Source organism: Mus musculus, chromosome 5, assembly GCF_000001635.26.
Source record: "Mus musculus strain C57BL/6J chromosome 5, GRCm38.p6 C57BL/6J".
Taxonomy (NCBI): domain Eukaryota; kingdom Metazoa; phylum Chordata; class Mammalia; order Rodentia; family Muridae; genus Mus; species Mus musculus.
In genome coordinates, this window is record NC_000071.6 from 147034370 (window position 1) to 147056957 (window position 22588).

At 47.8% G+C, this 22588-nt stretch overlaps 1 protein-coding gene across 2 annotated transcripts in view; it reads right to left on the minus strand.

The window, feature by feature from the left end:
• Nucleotides 1-22588, minus strand: part of Lnx2 (ligand of numb-protein X 2) — a 59918-nt gene that overhangs the window by 17715 nt on the left and 19615 nt on the right. For both annotated transcript variants that reach the window (NM_080795.4, XM_006504800.4), the window contains exon 2: nucleotides 7662-8129. In NM_080795.4, the coding sequence (NP_542985.4) occupies nucleotides 7662-8071 (410 nt within the window). In that variant the 5' untranslated portion in view covers nucleotides 8072-8129. The remainder of the gene's footprint in view (nucleotides 1-7661; nucleotides 8130-22588) is intronic.

A 22588-nucleotide genomic window follows, 5' to 3' on the forward strand; every position in this document is an offset into this window, starting at 1 on the left:
ATAAATCAACACGTTTCCCCCAGAAGCCAAGCATGGATATATAGATAGACATAAAACTGCTTTCGAGTACTGTGAAGGGTGAACAGGGACGTGCCTCCCACTCCTCCCCCCCATACCCTGCCGAGGAGGGACTCAGCTGAGACTCCGTCTTGCGCTGCTGAGCAACACTCCAGGAACTGTTCTCGAGAATGCCTGGCAAATCATTTTGAAAAAGAGATCAAGGAACACAGGACCGTAGGTGGATTAACCAGAGCCACGTTTGAAAGCTACCTCACAATGAGGGAAAGAAGCGGAGGCAATGGAGTGGTGTGACTGCAGATGGGGTCAGAGCTGAGTTCCCTAAGACTGACAAGTAACCCCCTCCCCAGGAGTCTACAGAACAGGGAAAAACTGTCACCAGGAACACATCAGCCAGGTGGTTCATTAGCAAGCTCTCAAATCATTGATGAATGAATACTTGCGCTGATGAAAAGAACAGACAATTCATGCAGAATGAACATGGGTGGCCAGTATCACTCAAGTGCTGAAGTGTCCTTAGCCATCGAGGCATCTTCTCACCCCAGCGGGAATGGCCTCCCCCGAGAAAACACACCAGAGGTAACGAGCTTGCTCGGGAAGGGTGTGCAGGCAGAGGGGTCTCAGATTGCTGCTTCCGAGAAGATCAATGTGCAGCCTCAGGGGTCAGTGTTGAGGCTCCTCAAAAATCCAAACCAAGACCACAGAAACAGCAAGTGAAATTCGGAAGCTGGCGATACCACTCTTGGTACACACCTCTGGCGTATGTGACACCAACGCCCCAGAGACACTTGCACGTCCCTGTTTGTTGCTGTGTTATTCACGATAGCTCTTGAGATAGAACCAGCCCCGGCATCCATCAATGACGGATAAAGAAGACGGCATGTACACGTAATGACATTTTCTTCAACCATGAAAACTGAAAACCATGACACCCACTGGAGGATGGATCACACTGTACAATAAGTCAGCTGTGGAAAGACGTCTACTGCACGCTCTCTCACATACACTCTCACGTGTGGATAAGGTCAGGAGAGTAGACAGAGGGTATGAGAGGGTAGCCATCTTATGGGAGGGGAGGGAGGAAGGACACGTGATGGAATACGTGTGATATGAAAGTACGATTATTTGGCAGGAAGCCAGGGATGGAGAGTCCTGGAGGAACAGAAATAAGAACAAGATATAATAACATGTCAGTATACTTTGTTCTGTTTATGTGCAGACATGTATGAAAATGCCATGACAAACCTCTTGCTCTCTATGCTCACTTGAAAATACTTTTCTAAAAGCCAGGTATGGTGGTCCACACCTTTAATCCCAGCACACAAGAGGCAGAGGCAGGGAGAACTGTCAACTCAAGGCCAGCTCAGTCTATAGAATGAGACCCTAATCTCGAAGAAAAAAAAATTTTTTTTAAAGATTTAATTTCCAGAACATATTATTACACGTAAGCATCCATGTTAAATGGGTAACAGCTCATTTCAGTGGCAGTACATACCTTTTACCCCAATACTCAGGGGGCAGAGGCCAGCCTGATCTACATGAACAGAGTTCGCTGAACTAACAGCCCTACAAGGTATACAACGCCTATCCTAGTGCTATTGAATACATTAAAAAAAAAAAAAGAATTTAAAAATGGAAAAATCTAAGCTTGCTACAAAGGAAGAAGCAATCATGCTCACATTCCCGATGGGACAGGCAGATCCTTAACAACAGGAAACCACCCATAGGACAGGAAAAGACTAAAATGGCATCACGGGAAAACATTGGGATAACGGCTTCAGGGGAGGAAGTCTATAGATAGAACTTTCGGGAACACCCGCACTTCGACAGGACGGCAGGGCCATCGTGAGCGGAAGACAGCAAACTATTCAAGGCAGAGCAGAGGGCCCACACAGAGCAACAGCCAAGAGAGCCAACTGCTACAAGGGACAAACAGTGAGACCCAGGGCTGCAGGTGTGGCCTGAGGCAGGGTTTCCCTAGTAGGGCTGAGGTCCTAGTTTCAATCCCAGGGACACAACCGTGCAAGACACAAGGACCAAAAAGTGTCAGTCTGAGGTGAGTGAAAGCTGGTGTGCACACCTATGCTCCAAGCACTCAGAGGACAGGGTTAAGGCAGGGGGATTCCACAGAGAGATGGCCAGAGCACTAGCATTTCTTGTCCTAGTTGGCTCTCTACTGCTGTGATAAAACATTACAACCAAAAGCAGCCTGCGGAGGAGAGGTCTTATCCCATTTTACAGTTTACAGTCCATTAGAGTCAGGACAAGTACCTGAGGCAGGAAACTAGACGCAGAAAGTGAAGCAGAGGCCGTGGAAGACTTCCCCTTCATGGCTTGCTCAGCCTGACTTTTATACAATCCAGGACCCACCCAGGGGTGCCAATGCCCACATCAATCGCTGATCAATCGCTGCCCCTCCAGGGCCACCTGATGGAGGTGGCTCCTCAGTTGAGGCTCCCTCTTGCCATAGAACCTTAGCTTGTGTCAAGCTGATAAAAAGTCCACCAGCATAATAGCAAGCATCCTACAAAAGACCAAATACTGGAAATGACAGAGTCTAAGTGGAAGACTAAGTCAGGGCAGCTTGACCCAAGCCTGGGCGTGTGAGAGCAGGGAGGGAAGGGGAGGGGAGGCTGCTAATGGGTTTCAGGCTCCTTTCCAGTTGTTGGAATGTTCTAGAATCTAGATGATACACAGCACTGGGAACACATAGAGAAGAGGCACAGACACATACACTTTAAAGAGGTGAATTTCACACGTGAAATGCAAAGCGAAGCTGTTAAAAGGCCAAGGATGGAGTAGTTCTTGGTGGGCTCGAACAGAGGAAAATCCAGGACCACAGCCTACTCAGAGCTATGCCCCTTGCTTGGTACACACAGAACTGAAGCCCCAGGAGGCTGCGCTCTGCTAGTCCCCATGTGACAACCACAATGTGCACAAAGCTCCTGCATCCTCAGAACTGTTCTATTAATATACACGGGACACCTGAAACCGAGCTAAGCCAACATCACAAAGCAATTGAATTGTAGGGGTACAGCCCAAACACACTCTGATCAAATTTCAAAGGCTTTTAGCATTTTCCTCAACAGCAATACTAAGTTTATTTGTGTGGAATTCTTTTTAAGTCCTAAAAAAAACAAATTGGATTTGTTCTACTAACAAGTACTTCAAAACACCACTATGGGATATCAGGGGTAACCAGACCTAAGCGACCAAAAGGCTGAGGTGGGTGTGGTGGCATGTGCCCACAATCCCAGCATTTAAGAGCTACAGACAGGAGGATCAGTTCAAAGCTAACCTAAGCTGTACAGAGCTCAAGGCCAGCATGGTTATGGGAGACCTTCTTAACACCCCCCCCACACACACACAAACACATACACACAATCATGCAACAACAAAACCAAAGGGGTGGGGGGCGTGGTGACACCTTTAAGAAGCAGCAAGTGAATCGCTGAGTCTGGGAGCAGCCTGGCCCACAAAGGGAATTCCAGGCCAGTCAGGGCCATCCATGCTCTTTGGAGAGCCTGTCTCTAAACAAACAAGCCAAGCCAACACTGAGAGGAGATAGCTCCACCAAATGCTTGCTTGCCTTACAAGCCGGAAGATCTGAGTTAAATCCCGGAACTCATATTAAAACAAAGCGGGTGTGGTGGCACATGTTTCTAACCCCAGAGCTGGGGTTACTGAGCCGGGCAGCAAGGCAGCCCCCCACCCCCCGAAGCCTGCTGACCAGTGAGAACCCCTGCCTCAGAGACAAGCAAAGGAAATAAGGAGCAGGCAGACAGTGTCTCAGCAACACCACACCACACCACACCAGGCTGTCCTTGGGCTTGACATGCACGTGTGCACACAGACCAAAACAAAAGGACCCCAAACCTCCAAGAACCAGGTGTGGGACAGGGTCATCCCAAGAGAACCACGTACAGCCCAGCTATTCAGAAGCTGAGGCAAGTGCATCATTTGACTTCGGGAGCCTGAATCTGGCTTAGGTAGCACAAACATCAAAGCCCCTGTGTGTCTATGTGTCCTTGGAAATGGAGCACTCAATAGTAACACAGACTCCTTCCTGCTTGCACTGCAGGGGCAGCCTAGCGCATATGGGAAGCTAGCACAGAGGACTGAAAGCAGAAAGTAAAGTCAACAGACTATAGACATGCACGCACGGCTGAGACCACACTGGTCCAAAGCAGCAGTGGTCGGGACAGTGCAGCCAGCCACAGGCTGGGCGCTGCACGGGGCCACACCAACCCCCGATGAAAAAGAAACCAAAGGGCTCAGGTAACATCAAAGAGCCCAAACACAAGTTCTCCTTTCCTGCTGGCTATGTACCTGCTCCATGAAGGGAATCCTGCTCTCTAAAGGAAATCACATGCAAAGTAACTAGTTTTAGGCTACGGGGACATCTTTCCCTGCTACGAGGTGCACAGGGGCGTCAGGAGACATGGCGCAGCAGAAGGCACTGTGCATTATTATGTATGCATCGTGGTAGGGAGATGGCAAAGGGATGCTTGCTAAGCCCCGTGCTGGAGACTGAAGCAGTGAGTGGCTCAGGGTCAAGGAAGATGATAAAGACATATAACACAAACAAAAATCAATTTGACAGAGAGCAAAAGGACCCAGCAAGGCTACCAGAAGTCTCCCCTCCATAAAAGCAATGAGAAGCCTGGAGAAGTCATCAGAACCAACCACTTCTGGATTCTGGAAACCAGCAAAAGTGTGCAGCGGTCTAGAAATACTTGATTTAAGAAAGGTGGCAGGTGGGCGGGGGAGCTGGCTTAAGTCCTGCAAACCTGAGCTTGGACCCCAGAACCTGGGCAAAAACCTAGTGCTGATGGAGTGAGGACCTGGGACCCTAGGGATAAGGGCAGAAGTGTATAAGGGCAGCTAGCCTGGCCCTCACGGCAGCGAACGAGGAGACAGACACGGGCAAATCATTACTCTTGTTCTCAACATTAAAACCAAACCAAGCCAGACTGACTGCTGGCAGAGTGCTTGCGTAGCAGATCGGGCCCTAGGTTTAATTCACAGTACTTATAAACAGATCAAATAAAGCTAGGCACGGTGGTCCATGCCTGTAATTCCAGCATTTGGAACTGAGTTGAGGCAGGACTGGGGGTTCTACGCCAGCCTGGGGCATACAACAGGAAGACTGATGCGCAATGAGCTGACACACTGCAGTGCTCAGTGAAACAGCCCAGCACTGGGCATGGAATAAAGAGGAAGTGAGGTCCAGGCACAGGGCAAGCAGCAGCAGCAGAAACTGACCAAAGGATGCCTGATACTCCTCACTCAGACAATGGCAAATTTGTAAAACCTCAAGAACTACGGAGAACCACTTCTGCATGACTGGAGGCCAACAGGAGAGTCCAGCTCACTGGAGACAATGAAGAAGCGCAGTCACAGGGAAGCCCAGCGCTGAGGGGCACGGTGAATGAGATGGGAAACGCACTGAGCTCCACAGCACAGAGAGGCGTTGGCAGACTCGAGGCTGCTTGAGACGACCTAGGCTGAGAACTTCTTAGCTTAGCATGCGCATTATTGCTTGCACCTTTTGAATGTTAGGTGTTCAGACTCAGGCTGGAGGGACTGGAAAGGAGAAGTGCTGTATACAGAATGCTGTTTGGCAAGTACCCAGCACAACAGTTTGGTCACAAATGTTTGGTATGACACAAAAGAATCCTACCCTAATAATAGTTTTGAGACACATAAGAAGCCTAGTATGAAGATGTCATGATAGTGCTTTGTGTGCTAATTTAAAAAGAAAATAAAAAGACAGGAAGGAAGGAAGAAAGGAAGGATGGACAGAGGGAAGGAAGGGGCAGGTCTGAAGTATTATTCACACACAATTAGGCTTGACTAAGATTAGCACACTTGCGCCTCTGGTGGGTCCTCGGACTCTGCCTGCTGGTGACGGAGACGGAGAATGCAAAGCCACGATCCCTGCTTTTCCAAAGGCACACACCCTACTATCTCCTAACCTCTGTTGTAGGCAACATACCTTGGGGTCAAGCAGTTTCTCTGTAAATCTCCACATTTCTCATATTTTAAGACTTTTGTTCCCTCCAGTGCAGGGAACCAAACCCACGACCTTGTGTCAACACAGTATGAGGTTCTCATCCCCAGCTGAGAGACTCAGTTTCTCACTTCTCAATCATTTCTAATGAATAAAGTGAGATCCCTTTATAACGCTGTGATCTCCGGGCTGAATACACACATGCAGCCACTTGCACATGAGAGGCCGACCGCTCCCTCCAGCAGAGCAGTGCACAGACTCGACGGCAGAGTAGCCTGGTGCACACAGCAAACTTTAAACATGCGCATAGGTTAACTAGCTCTAAATCTCCATGCGCCCAGATGACAGGATTGGATCAGTCTGGTTAGCTCTAGGACCTTATGTGCTATTCCTCATTAGACCTACGCTGTATCTGAACCCAGTGTGATGTGCGATGTGCTGTTGGCCAGAGTCAACACGACCACACAAGTTCTTTCAACGGACGCTTAGAAACAAATACATGTGTTTCTGTCACTTGAGTGTAAAGACGTGGTGGTTGCTATTTACGTCTTCATGTGTGTGAGCATGTGTCTCTGTGTGAGTGCATGCACCAGCAGGGACCCCGGTGCCCATGAGGAGGTCGGAAGACAAGCTGAGGGAGCCCCTTCTCTCCTTCCACCCTGTGGGCTCGAGGGATCCAACTCAGGCTGTCTGACTCAGGGTCTTTACTCAATGAGCCCTGGGGCCAGCTCAGGTTTTTACAATGTATATCAAAGGCCAAGTCTTACTAAAATCATATTGTGAGACTCAGAGGCTGGCACAAATACATTACTTAACATTTGAAACAAATGTTTATTAGAACTAAAATCACCCCTAAACATTTCTGTCTCTAATTCCTAGTTCTTACTCAGTCAAGGCTCTCAACACAAAGTCTTCAAGACCTCAGCAACTTAAATCAGCCGACCCATTCCTGCCCTTCCCCGCTAGCGGGACTGCTGTTTTCTCTGACTGTGGGTTACAGTTCTGGGGTATATTTAACTCTTCGCCTCTCTTTTTGTTGTTTGTTTTGTTTGAAACAGGGTTTCACTCTGAAGACCAGGGTGGTCTAGAACTCACAGAGGTCTGCCTGCCAAAGGCCAGTGCAGCCCCGCCTGTCTTCCCCCACCCTTAGGCAATTGGACTGACTCCAGCGTTCCAACCATGCCTAAGGCTGCGTAACAATCTTCATGCGAGGCTCTTCCTTGTGGAAACAAACTAGACAAAAGAATTTATTTGCATTTAGTTCCTTTCTTGCTTCTTTCCTTTGATGCCAACCCGGCTTGCAAAAGGACGCTAGTGTTTTACCTGACGTCCATTTGAGTTTAAATTGCATGGTATGGTGAAGAAAATATTAATAAGTGCTTCTTGCTTGTTGTGGCTTTTAGATCCATGCCTTTGAGGTATATTATTAAATACGAACCAATGCAACTTATTTATCGCACCTCCTATTTGACTGGTTCATGGATTTACCGGTGCTCATCCCCCTGCCTCAGCACACCTGTGAGGGGAGTTTAGGCACAGGCATCATTCCCGGCCCCGCATGGCGTGTGGCTACTGGTTGTAGCGGCTCTCTGGCCCACTTCCTTGGTGCCTCTGACGCCTTCCCGCTCACCTGTTTTTAAGATGTGCCTCTAGGTCACAGCGCTGCATCACATCTTGGCACACGGGAGAGAACGGACACAGGACCAGCAGTTTGTCCAGCAGCTTGTGGACCAGGATGCTAGACTTCTTACACAGCTTGAAATGAAGCCGCTTGCGGTCCAGCGGGCAGAAATCCTTCTCCTGCAGGAAGTTTCTGAGGCACTTGTGGCAGAACGTGTGTCCGCAGGGCGTGTCGAGCGGCTGGAGCAGGGGCTGGAGGCAAATGTGGCACACGAGGTCGTCGTCCACCTCCCCCTGGTAGTTATACAGGTGGTTTTCTCTCGCCCAGTGCTGCTGGCCGCACTCGAAGCACAGGGGATCTAGGGAGGAGGTCGAGGAGGCCTGCTCCACGGGCACCATCTCGTCACTGGTTGTTCCCATTGTGAATCGGCAGTTCCCGGAGGCTCATGGGTCTAACACTTGCGGGGTGCGTGTCTGCCTAAAGCCAAGTGCCAACAAAAGTGTATTAGAAACAAAGTAGTAATAAAAATAATAAAGGAAATTAATTTCCCCGGTGAGTGAGAAAGGTTCTCTCTGCCAAGCTCTGCACAAAGAACTTGCAAGCCAAAGCAAAGGCCCACGTGTCACCCAGAGGAACATCGGCACCAGTGAGAGCAGCCGGCCTGCTCTCCTGACTGGTGCACGCTAGCACCTCACTGTCCCCTGGGACTCTCAAGGCTAATTAATCAATTATGTTGCCTTGTTCCACCGACTGGTGTTCCCCGCACATCGATGTCCCCCGGGACTCTCAGGGCTAATCAATCCCCAAGGCACCGACAGTGTGGCATTCACTATCGGCTCACTTACAGCTCCTCACGCTGCTGGAGCTGAGCCCTCAGTAAAGGCAGCGCCTCTTAAATGCAGTCAAGGATAATTCTGCTTGCCAATGAAAAGAAGAAGACTTTGCTCTGCATGATGGGGGAAATACATTTCAAAACATGTATGATTTGAAAACTCTCCCTATACAAAATACGGGGAAAGACACATTTGACTGTACATCGAAATAACACCTCTGCAAACGCTGGAAACACTTCTTATGCCAAAGGGAAAAAAATGCTACAATTCAATTAAACACATGAAAGAGGTTATAAATTAGTTCTTTCCGTTAGCTCCACTATCACTTGGTCTTATTACTTAGAGCAGCTAGCTGTGCACGCATGCCTTCACTAACGTGACCTGCAGGTGAGGCCCAGAGGATGCTCACCATCTGAAGGCCTTTCGTCCTCACTGCTAAGGCACTAAGGGTTAAGAACTCAACTCCAGAGCAACGGCTCCCTGCCTCCCTTCTGCAGACACTGGCAGAGCCTCCAGTGTTTGCTGAAGAGTGAACGTGGGCAGGAGAGGCAGAGCAGACAATTACAGAGCGGATCATAAAACTGCACGGGATGAGTGCTCTAAGGCGTGAAGTCAAAGGCAGGATAGGATAACAAAGTAGGAGAGAGTGAAAAACTGCCATTTGATTGTGTTTGTGGTTGGGGATATTTTTAAAAGGAGAAAAAAAAAAAGCAACCAAAACCAAAAAACCATAAAAACTGTACTGCTGAGTCGTGACTGGAAGCATCAGGCAGAGCAGGGATGTGGGTGTGGGATAAGGGCATCTCGGGAGAGAAGCATGCCACATAGTCACACAGGCAGAGTGGCCACGGGGCACAGCGCACAGCCAGGAGACGGCAAACAGGCAAAGCATCTCAGGTACGAAATGCACTTGGGAACTCCAAAACTGAGAGCCCCTTCCGGAGAACAGAAAGGGTAGTGCCACGTGGATTCCCTGTGCTCCAAACCACGTGCCAGCACTTGCTATTTATTTATTTAGTGTGTGCATAAGTGTGTGTCTGTGTGTCCAGCACATGTAGAGATCGGAGAGCTGTGGGAGTCAGTTTTCTCTCAGCATGTGGAATCTGGGGATTGACTTCAGGTTTCCAAGCTTGGAGGCAGACTCCTTCGCCTGCTCAACCATCTCGCTTGCCCAGTGACTGATATTTTACGTAGCGTAGTCATTTTAAAAACAACATAAAAATTGAGCAGAGTGGTGCACACTCATAATCCCACCACTTGGGAGACTGAGGCAAGTTCAAGGCCAGCCTGGACTACAGAGGAAGACCATATCTCAAATACACCTAGCTCAGCAAATAAAAACAAGTATCAATTAATTCTAAGGGATTTAACAAGAATGGCCATGATTGGGAGCAGGATTTAGGCAGGACAGCTTGACCCAACCACAGATAAACTGACAACCGTGCCTCCCCTTAGTTCTGACTGCAAGTCCTTCCTGTGGTGGCTCATGGGTCCTGGTCTCCATCCTTTGAACACGGCAGTTGTTCTGCCAGTGAAGGATGCAGGAGGTGACAGGAGGAAAGCAACAGCGCTAACCCAGAATTCCTTCCTGCAGCCTCTTGTTTCCCACCTCATTTGCAAGAAAACTCTCATATCCTCTGCTCTCCTCTGATGTGACAGCGTTTATTCTAAGTTTTCTTTTCCACAAGAAAATATATGGTACTGCTAACCTCCCACATAATGACTAAGACAACATGTATCTTAAGACTATTATGTTTTAGCTGTTCCCTAAGTCTCTAACTATTTTTAGTTCTTTATTTTCGTTTTATCACAAAATCTTTTCATAAGGAAAATTAACATAATAACAACTACATTATCTCCGCCCACAAAACATGCCTTTGCTGCCACGAAATAAACGCTCATTTGAACTTGCAGCACTAATTAGGAACACAGACCCGGAGCGGGCCTGGGGGGGGTCAAGTCCTTGCTGGTCACTGAGCAGACTTGAGACCTTCTGTGTCTGTCAGCGGGTGACAGTGGCCTATAGAAAGAACATCACACGTGTTCAAAAGCATTAGTTATTAATACGACAAAACTGCAGAACCAGCCTGCCCTTTGCTCAATGCTAACAACTTACAATTAGTAAGAGAAGAAATCCCGAGTTCTTCCTCGCTTCCAAATGGTGAATGGTGAACTAAATGATTTCAGCAGGAGAAGGATTTCCTGAGGTGAGTTCTGTGCAGTGCAAGGCAGGCCTGGCCCTACTTTCCAATCCCTATTGCTCCCCCATCGGCAGCCTAACAGGGTCTTTCCCTCCTTTCTGTCAGAGTCCACTATGAGCTTTACACACACCTCAGGGTTAAGCCTTGTGTGTCTGGGTGTCCCCTAAAGGCCCTAGCGCCGGGATCTTGGTCCCAGCATGATGGTGCTGGGAAGGTGCCTAACAGAAGTGTTCAAGTCACTGAAGATATACGCTGGCAAGAACTGGACGCAACCTCACAAGACCCTGGTTAGTTCCCACAAAAGCGAGTAGGTGCAACAACAAGCTCGGGCTGGTGAGATGGAACGGTGATTAAGAGCCTTTCTGCTCTTGCCAAGGACCCGGATTCTGTTCCCACCACTCACATGCTGGCTCCCAAGGCCTCAGCCTCAGGCTCCCTCTTCCGGCCTCTGCAAGCACACACGGTGCACATACACAAGCGCTGGCAACATCTGTGGTCCCTCTGACTCACCAAGGCGGGCATTTGAGCATACCCTCTCCCTCCCTCCCTCCCCGCCCCCCCCCCCCTCTCTCTCTCTCTCTCTCTCTCTCTCTCTCTCTCTCTCTCTCTCTCTCGTCCTCTGTGAAGTCCCCTCTCTGGAACCCTGCCAGCTCTCCGGCGACTCCTTCCCCATCAGCTCTTACAACCTCTTTACACACCCTCATTTGTAACTCTTTTTATAAGGTGTGTTTGCTTATGTATATTATTTGTCTCTTTAAAATTTCTCCATAGTTGGTAATTTTTAAGTCTGTTGAGAATCTCAGGCGTCCTGGCTGCCCTCTCCCACCCTTTTATCCCCCTCTCACCTCTTGTTCCCATACCTCTCTGCTAGTCCCTTTCCCACATTCGTGTCTTTTTGCTTCATTTTTCGATCCACTGATCTGGGGTCACCTGTGCTTGGATCTATCCACTGGAGGCTGGGCGGTTCATCAGTGAGCACACAAAGACACCAGCTGTGGCTCCCCCAGAATCGCTCAGGAGCCAACAGGCAGTACGGCTGACTGCTGACAGGCCTATTGAAGGAAGTCACAGCACCGGGGGGAAACCACTGCAGCCCTGGCTGTGTCCTGAGGAAGACGGCGTTTCCCAGCCCTCCTCCTTGCTCCTCTGTGATGTCCCGTTAAGTGAGGGTGGTATAAATGCCATTTGGGACTGCCACTCAGCCGTCACTTACTCTCAGCATCTTGAACAGCCATGTTCTTCTGCATTCACTGGCTCTCATCGTCAAGGGAAGCTTCTCCGACTAAGGGTAGGAGCAGCAGTTGTCTATGGCTGTAAACATAACCACCTAGGAGCCTGGCGCCTAGCAGTTCTGCTAAACAGCAGTGAGCTCTCCCATTCCCGCTTCTTGGCACATACTATACGCTAATAGAAATCTTACAGGAGTTTGAAATATGTGACTATGTGTCACATGAGGAAACTGTATGCTTGTGCCTCCACAGAGCAATGGAGCTGACCCAGCAACTAACTTACAAAGAGCAAACACTGCTCCTTTAGCTCCACGGCTAAGCAAAAGGTTCTCCATGATGCCAGCACCAATCTCTCCTTATGGTTCCCATGGCCGTCACCTCTGACCGCTGACTCTCAGGAAGCACTGGTTGTGGAACTGTTTGACCTCAAAATCTCTTCACCCACTCTGCAAGTTCAGCTGAATAAAAAAACCAAACAAAAACCAAGACAGAAACTTCCCAGCTCCCATAGGTCACAGCACCTCCAGCCCCGTGCATCATCTCAAAGAAGCCAAAAAATCTTGCTTCCCACAAAAATCTGCCCAAGAATGCTGAAATGGCCCCACTCAGAAGGAGGGCAGCTGAAGGGACGGACCCACAGACCCTGTACAGCTAACCAGCCACCAAACAGTGACACAGCTGTACCTTGGGATACCACTCGGCGATAAGAAGGAATGGACACAGCCCATGGATTTTCAGAGGCATCTTTTGAAAAGAATAAAAACTGAACAGAGTAAAATGTCGGGATGAGCCCTGCCTGCTACAGGTCAGGTCTTAAGTGTCCCCAACAGGCCCACGAGGCAAAGCTCTGGTTTTCAGCATGGTGATAGTGGAAGATGGCGGGCAGGTCCTTTATAGGTAGCATGTCACATGGGAGCTTCCCATAAATTCTATTCTTCATCAACCTTTCTTTCCTAACACACAACACCAAGAGCTAGGAAACCATCAAAAGTAAGTTTCAATAGTTCCACATTCACGGTTTCCTCGCCTCTGTAACTACTTCAGTGCATCCAGCTAGCTACTCATCTCCTGCCCCTCTCAGCAATAGCAGGGAATCATTTCAAGTGTCTGGAGAATCACTTTTGACTAATTTTTAAGTTATTACTTGTCATTAGATGTACCCCTATTTAAAAATCTACAAAATTAGTAAGCTGAACAAACAAAATGCTAGACACTGTGAAATTAAAGCCCAGAACTCTATGCCAACCTGGCCACCAGGTCACTCCACAGTGCGCTCCTTCATCGCCACACTCATCTACCATCCACTGCAGGATACTCTAGGTAACGTTCCCTGATGCCCTGGCTTCCTGTCTTTAACCAGTAGCCGGGACTAACTAGTTATTGGTCATACACACACACACACACACACACGCATAGCCACGGCGAGTTAAATAACTTTAATTTTATGTATCACTACCATTACTGCGTGCGTGCAGGAGCACGTGTGGAGGGTCAGGAGCATTCCAGAATGGGTCTTTCCTTCCAGCTTTGGGTAGGAACTGAACTCGAGTCATCGGCTGGTTGTCATCCACGAGCCCCTTGAGCCATCTTACCGGCCCACTCCACAGCAATTTAATTCACAAGTGCTTAGCATCTTCTTTCTTTCTTTTTTTTTTTTTAAAGATTGCATTTATTATTTTATGTATCTGAGATTTTTGCCTGCATGTACACATGTACAGCACACACTGCCTGCTGCGAGGAGGCTCTGGATCCCCCTTGAGCTGTTAGCCATCACGTGTGTGCTGGGAACTCATCTGTGTCCTCTGCAGAAGCAGCAGCAAGTGCTCTTAGTTCCAGGACTGTCTTTCCAGCCCCGATTGGGTTATTAAAGTTCAAACTCAGCTACATATCAAGCTTGAGACCAGTCTTCTATATACTAGATCCCGTCTTTAAAATGCAAAAACAAACTGCAAACATATACAAAAAGTCTCTGTGGAAAGAATGCAATTGCAGAGAAGCCCACAGCACATGGCTCCTTCCCAGGGCATGCCTTGCCATCCTGCTGAACAGTGGCATTCCTCACATCTCAGACAATGCCACAGCCTCACTAGCATCCCATAATATACAGTGGGGCGGGGGAAGGGAACTGTGGTATCCCCTGCCTTGGTTTTATTGCCGTTATCTGCTGAGGTGATAGACAGGTATTAAATGCTGCTTTATAAGACACTCAAAGGTGAGGGTTCAATTTTTAATCAAATAATCGCCTACTTTCTTTTAGCAGATGAAAGCTTTCAAATGCTTAACTCCTAGAAGAAATCCTTTAAAAATTATCTTCAGATAGCTGACAAATTATTTAAGGCCTGTCTCGATGTCTACTTCCTATAATTTTTACTCAAAATTGCACAAGGCAGGAAAGGTCATCAAAAAAGTAATGATTTGAGTTAGGGCCCTAGGTTCAAAAACTCAGCTCTGCAAACCTCCGCCGGCCCTGTGAGGCAGAGATGGTGTCATGGTGTCATGGTGTCGTGACATGAGATAACTGTGGAGTACTGTGTCACTGGTGTAGAGCCCCTCAGGGCTAAGGTAGCACTGATGGGAGAAGGTGACAGAGAGCTGGGCAGTTGTGCTGTCCCACCAGATGGGTGACCAGGAGGTTCACACAGGACTCCTAGCTTTGCGCCATGAGGCCTGGCCAGCCCCATCCTACGACACCTGTAAAGTAGCTGCCTATCTAGGTGGAAGTAACCTGCCAGGATGGGCTCAGGGGGGCAGTCTCAGTTTAATCAGTTAGGTTAAGCCTTCATTACCCTCACTACAGACAAGATGCCAACTTAAACACCGCAGCTCTCAAACTGACTCAGTGACAATTGAAACAACAGACTCAGTTTGCTCCCATTATAGCTTACTGTAGATGAGACTCATCTGATCAAACGGCTTTGGGCCAGACTTCAAAGGCATCACCTTGATTCCCCACAACAGCCATGGGGCTCGGGTCAGGGACCCCGCAGGCCTAGTGCTTCCTCTGAATGACCTGTGTTTGGGCCTTTGGATGAGTAAAGGGAGCAGCCAGCGTCTACAGTGTTGTCACAGTTCAGCATCCATGCAGACACGCCACAGACACAACATCCCTTTAAAATACACATGACTAATGCTCCATGACTGGAAATAGACCGTTTGCTGTCAGACCAGAAACACAAAGAGGCTGGATGCAACCAATTACATTAATTTCCCAATTTTCAGAACCCGTTCAAGCCTCCAGGTTTTATGTTGTTAGTTCACAAATGACTACGCCAATTTACTGTTTTTTTGACAGCTCTGCTAGGTAACTTTCATAAACAAAATATATTCAAAGCAAAATATTTGTCTCGACTCCAGTCTCTTTCGTTCCCCTCTCTTCCTCCCACTCGTTCAGGACTTATGAAGTCTGTCCTGGTGGTGCGCACCAACAGTGCCGGCACTGGATGGCTCAGGGGAAGGACTATAAGTTCAAGGCCAATTTGAGCCCGGAAAAGACAGACCTGCTCAAACCACCTCTTCCCCAACAAACCAGCGCAGACTCTCGTGGGCCTTCTGGCTCACTAGTGATAAAGGTTTAAAAAAACAAAAAGCTCTGTCGGGCTGTGTCTGTGTTGTTTACATTGGGTGGGTGGGGTACTGGTGCCCATAAATAACACGCGTGTGGCCTCACTTTCTCAGTGCTGGTGCACGCTCAGTGATTCATGACGCAATACGCCTATGTTCTAACCACGGAACCGTATCTCAGCTTTGTATTTTAAATGCTGTAAACTCAAGCCATACAGATCACACAAAAGCAAGGGGAACGGAGGCCTAAAGGGCAGCTAGCTTTGGATAGGGTAGTCAGGAGGGAACTGGGTTAACATTTTTTTTTTTTTGACTTGAAACAAACAAACAAAAGGCCAAGCACCTAGGCATCGGCCTGGGATTACTTTATGTGTGGGGGTGTTTCCCCCACACACGTGTCTGTGCACTGCGTGTAATTGCTGTGTTGGCTCAGGCCAGAAGACGGTATTGGATTCCTTGGAACTGGAGTTACAAATGGCTAAGAGCTGCCCTGGGAGTGCTGGAATGAACACGGGTCCTCTGCAAAGGCAGCCGGTGCTTTGACCCGACTTTCCAGCCCCCAGAAAAAAATACTTTTCAAAGGTAAAATTTACAGATATCAACACAAAGGTAACAGGGATTGAAACATTTCGGAACAAACAAACAAACCATACATTGCTCACAGGAATCAAAATTGTGCTTACTATCTAGAGTAATGGCTCTCAACTTTCTCGATGCTAGGACCCTTTAATATAGTTCTCATGTGGTGGTGGCCCTCAACCATAAATTTTCAATTTTGCTACTGCTATGAACAGTAATGCAAATATCCCAAAGGAGTTGCAAGCCACAGGTTGGGAACCACTGATCAAGAGGGTAGTTTGTATAATATAAATTCTTTTTACTCTGGCCTGGTTATTTTAGGTGTTTTTTGGTTGGTTGGTTGTACTTTTGCCTGTTTTGTTTTTAGTTTGTTCACAGGAAGTAACTGGTCAGCGCTCACGAAAGAGTAGTAGGTAACTCAAGAAACAAAACATTATGGTCTAAGAATGCTAGCAGAACTGAGGAGAAAACGCAGGGGATGGGGATGGGGGTGGGGGGGATGTAGCTGTTCAGCTTCTGTCCACACTATGGCAATCACAACCCCCAAGCTAACCACTGTGATAGCTGGTGGGGAACCCCTTGGGTAGAATGGGACTCTTACATGCAGGGGAGGGTAACCCTTAAGGAAGAATACTTTCATTTTCGAAGTTACTGAGACATGAACTTTCTTCATGTGAAGAAATTGAAGAGAGTTAGCCAGGGGATAGGATATTAAACAGGAGGCCCTAAGAGTATCCAGAGATATATGTAATAAAGCTTTATATGAGGGGGAGTCCGTGCTGTGGAGGGGATGAGGACGGCAAAGGGATTAGAGGTCGGCACCTCTCATACTCTCATTTCCTCCCAGAGTGCGTGATTTCTGCCTACCCCAAATGGTGCAGTTTCTCACAGAACTGCCTCTGCCCTGGCTGCTCTCCTGCGTCTCCCTCTTGAACTTTATACTTCAGGAGCTGTCGCTTTCCCCATCGAAACTCTGTGTCAAGGTCACCAGTGAATTCCACGTTGCTAAATCCACTGCTTAATTCCCAGTCCTAATCTTATTTGACTGGCCTTGTCTGCAAGACTCGACACAACTGACTATGTCCTCCTGCATGAAACCCTTGCGCCTGGTCTCTCCGAGTCGCATGCTCCTCATTTCTCTCCAGTCGCTCTTCCTGGCTTTCTCTTTACCTCTAAGGACTTCTCACTGGGAAGCATCCCAACGGGGGACAAAGCTTATTTATCTACTCTCCTGCCGGGGACTTTTCCAGTCTAATGCTCATTCACGCAGTTTGTACACCCGGCCCCTGAATTCCAGTCAGATTCACTCGTTGGTGAGCTGTCTAGCCAGCGAGCGTCAGCGTCCCAGGTCTAAACCTGAGCACCACCCTTAAACCTGCTCTTTCAAGTCTCTGTCACTCAATTTCTACCTTTCCAGTTGCGTAGGGCAAGAATCCTGGAGTCACCTCGACTTTTCTGCCATCGGCAGATCCCATCCTCCTCAGCAGCAAATGGTGCTGAAATTGCCTTACGTGTATTTGAAATTGAGTCACTTCTCGTCGTTGCAGCTCTGTCCAGCGCGGCTCCCTAGCCTCATCGCTGCTTGGATGGCTGCTTCAGGAGGCCTCTCTCGGTTTCTACCTTTACCCTTCACTTTGTTTTTGACACAGACAGATCTGTTAGAAGTAAAAGCCGACAGTGTCGATCCCTTCAAGGCCGTGTGGAGGACTTTCTGCTTCCTGTTTTTATTGCATATGGGAAAGATCTGTTTTTCCAACAAAGAGGGCAGGGGAGGCGAGCAGCATAAAGACCCTGAGCGCCTGCCCACAGAGGAAAAGAAACAAAGGAAAATGAGGACACCGGTTGTGAAAACTACTCCTCTGACAACGGCATTAAAATCCCTTAGCCTCCCTGTGACACAGCAGACACTCACTAGCTTAGCTTACTGTGCGGGAATCTGGGGCGTCCCCTTGAGTGCCGTGTGTGGATGCATGCTGGCTGGTTTAAGTCTCCTGGGGTGCACTCTGCCTTATGCAATAGTGAAGATCATATTCCATGCAGAGGCATGATGGGACATGTGATACATGAAGAAGCTTGACCAGGGGGAACACAGCTCCACCTCTACCTGTGCGACCACCAGGGGACTAGGTCCCTACCCTCCTGGGGAAGCTCTCAAAGGAGTGGATTCCGGGAGATAACAGTTACTGACTGTTCACTGTGTGACAGGCCTGATGAGACGAGATGGGGTTACAGGTTTAACCCACATGATGACACCAAGTTGGGATCACTGTCGCCTTCTTCCTTACTGATCAGATGAAGAAACTGTAAGAAACACTAGGCAGTTTGCAAAGACCCCAAAGCTGTAGCTGATGAAAATGGGACTCAAATCAGGGAGTCTGATTTCAGTGATTGCGAGACACACACACACACACACACACACACACACACACACACACACACACACTAATCAAACAATACTCAGAGATTGCACATGGTATGCTTTATACACACATATGTACTACTTGTATATACATATATAAGTATATATTTTGCATAAATAACTGGATGGCAGACCCACAGGCAAATTATTTCTTTTATACTGTTAGCACCTGGGTGACAGGCTTTCAGAAGAAACCACATACTCCTATTTGTACAAAGGCCACAATGCCAGAAGGACATTGAGGTTGCTTATTTAAATAATATGTGTGTGCATGCTTTGCCTGCATGTATCTCTGCGTCCCATTAGTAGGCCAGAAAAGAGCATTGCACACTGAAGTTACAAATGGCTTCCTGACACCATGTGGATGCTGGGAATTAAATCTGGGTCCTCTGTCAAGAGGAGACAGTGCTCTTAACCGTTGAGCTATCTCTGGCCCCTTTGACAACCACAAAATTCAACAGCGGTTTCTGCAGTCAGACAGCAAAACCAATCTGAATGAGCATAAAGCTGGGTAGCAGCTCAAATCGGATCGGTTTCTCCAAAATCTTCTTAAAAACATTCCCTTGTACTTGCCTCGAGGCACAAAGTTTTTGAGCTACAATAGGGACTGAAAAGAAAGGTTTTAACCGGGCTTAGGGCTTTCTCCCTAGGCTTTGCCCACAGAGACCTAAAGCAAGACTGTGTTTCCTCATTTAAAACAAACCCATCATCTACGGCCACTCAGCATCTAGATTCTCGCCTGGTCTTTTCAGGTTAGTGGCCCCAGGTTATACACATAAATGGCTACAAACCAGGACCTTGATCTCTCCTAGCACTCTCAAAGCAATCTGAATTTGTGTTTCTAACAAACATTCAATTATATAACGGTCAACTGGCAATGTGTATTTACAAACAGTGATAAAAGAAAAACTAGAAGCCATAAAGTCATCAAATAGAAGTAGGCAGTCCTTGTTTTGGGTGTTCTCTGCTTCCTGGTTGGTTGTGACATGAATAGTCTCAGCCACACTCTGGGCCTGCCATAATCTAAACTGCTCTGTCCCCTGACCGTGAAAAATGAAGGGTCGCCTATCATAAGCCAACATAGTTCCTGTCGTAAGCTGTTTCTGTCCGAAGCCTCAGAACTAGGTGGCAGCGGGTCTGGAAGAGCACCCACCTGCCATAAGGGCCTGAAAGATGAGACGCTGCAGAGCCAAAAATCAGACCAGTGGTACTTGTGGTCTGGGTCAGAGAAGCTACAATGGGTGGCTGCGACTGCAGAGACAGCTAACTGATCAGAATGAACCCACGGACTGGACAGAGCATGGTTCTAAACAGGACTTCCACCCAAACCTCCATGCCTCAGGGACACTACAGGAAGCTGTAAGAGCCGAGGAAGGGCTGAGTGGTGTGGAACACTGTATCCGGGCATGCTAGGAGTGCCGTCCTCTTGAACCCACAGCAGTGTGATGATTATCTGACAAGCCCTACACACTTGGGTCCCTCGATATTTCAGGATGGAGGGAAAGGGGGCTCACAGGTTCCTACCCTCCTCTTTGAGGACATACGGGCAGTCAGTGGTTAATGGGAGCCAGTCAGACATTTTCAGGGCCTCAGATATCAGAGTGGGCTCAAGCCCCTGTAAGTATCCCAGCGTGGGCTTAGGGACGCAGCCTGCAGGAAGCCCATTGGTCACGAACAAGCAGAAGACATGCAAGTAGGAGGAAAACTGACAGGGAAGGGGACCAATCGGTGTGGGTGTGGATGGGGTGACAAGCTAAGGGGCTCGAAGAGCATCAAAATATGTTAAATATACACATAAAACATCATAACAAAACCAATTATTATATAATTAACATAAGCCAATAAAATTAAAACAATGAAAATTATTTTAATAGAAAAATTTCCATAAATATAGGGAGAATGTGAGCATTTAACACCTTTTTTTTTTTTTCAAAGCAGAGTGCTATAATTTGGACTTCAAACCCAAGAAACACCTCCTATCCAAACATTTAAACTTTCATGCATTTGGTTAAATAGAGAAAATGCCATCTGAAGACTACTACAGAAATCCTGGCAATCTTTTGGGTACTGTTTCCATGGAAACGTCAGGAAGAAGAACACATAGCATGGAATATGTTCTTAAAACCACTTTATCTTGTTTCTTCCTATCAGTTAACTAGCACGGTACATGGCAGGTACAGAGATTAAGCCACCAGAACACTCACAGCTCATTCAACAAATATTTGTTGATTATATGCTGCAGGCTGGGCACCAAGCTTAAGAGATAGGGTTACTTTGGCTAAACAAATAGTCCCTGCCCTCACAGAGACTAGTCTGGTACAGAGACTTTAATTAGTCAGTGACACAACAGAAAGATAATGTGAGGCACATACAACTTAAATTTTTCAGTAGCCACATTAAGGAGAAACAGATGGTATCCACTACAATATGTAGCGATACTTTAATCTAATAAATCCGAAAGTATCAGTTACCATGTAGTCACCATGTAAAACGAATACTGAACTATCATAATACTTTCTTCATGCTTGGACCCTGAAATCCAATATTTATTTAAATTTTTTATAGATTTGTTTGTTTGTTTAAGACAGGGTTTCTCTGTGCAGCCCTGGCTGTTCTGGAACTCACTCTGTAGACCAGGCTGGCCTCGAACTCATAGAGATTCACCTGCCTGTGCCTCCCAAGTGCTGGGATTAAAGGTGTACGCTACCACTACCTAGCTAGAATTATTAATTTTTTAATCTTATGTATATGAATGTATTGCCTGCATGTATGTATGCGCATCATGTGAGTACCTGTTAGGTACCCTGAAACCAGGGCTATGGATGGTAATAAACCACTATATGGAAGCCTGGATGAACCCAGGCCCTCTGTAAAAACACGTGCTCTTACCTGCTGAGCCATCTCCCCAACACCACACTACTCTGTTTATGTCACAGTCCAGTTGGTACTAGCTATAGTTCAAACACTGGATAATGTTGGCCACCAGACTAACCACTTAGAGGAGCAGAGCATCTGGGCAGAGAAACAGAGGCATACAGTAGTGTTAGTGCGTGAGGGAGTCTTGAGCAATGCAGGAGACGGCAGACTGCCTGGTGATTAAGTGGGTGTAGGATTCTCACTCCGCCTCATATGCCAGAAAACTGAGTAAAAGTGGCCAATAGGACAGGTGTGGCTGACTCAGACAGCCCTGCCTCCTCTGAGTTGGGTACATGTGTGGTCAAACTGTGGGTGGCAGCTGCTGCAGTAGTTTTGGGAGAGTACAGAGCCCCTTGCTCAGCCTCCACAATATGCAAATACCCAGAATCATGGCTTGCTGACTCTGCAGTTTGGCTTGGGACATGTCTTAAGTTTAAGACAACTTGAACCAATCTCAGTAGCAAGGAGCACGTGAAACTTTAGTGGGTTAAACCTTGGTTACTTCCAAAACAGGGCCCAATGTTAACTTTCCCAGAAGCACGGAAGAGAGAAGGCTGTAAAAATGAAACTGAGGACTGTGGCTGGAGGCAAGGTGTTGAACAGTGGACACCGAGCCAGGCTCCTTCCCAAGCACCACTTGAAATACCAGGCTTCACCATACCGAACTCTTTCTGTGGTAGCCTACTGGTCAAAATCCTCAGAGAAGACTAGAGACTTCCCAGGTGCTGTTCCAGGAGCACAGTCACTCACACACACACACACACACACACACACACACACCCCACACACACTTTCATTTAAAAACATTCATCTTTCTACTTTCTCCAGCAACTCAGAACCCACTTCCAGTGACGTGAGGAACCCCTCACTATTACCAACTACTCCACAAGCACCGCTTCATGTTATCACTGCCATGAACAAGCCCTCTGGAGAAGCACCATCATTTTACAGAGGAAGAGAGGGCTGAGAGGTTAAAGGTCAGGCTGAAAGTGACTCAAACCCTGGCCAGTCTGATCCCTGAGTCCATGTCCGGGGGACCTGAAATTGGGAAACTTCCCAGAGTTCTCGCCCTCCTCCCTGTCAGTAAAGAAAGCCACGCCACAGGAGGAGGTGATACAGAGGAGGAGAGGCCACGTGATGTAGGCTATGGCTGACGGCCTCAGGGTGGGAACTATGATCGGCCCAAGGAAAGGCGACA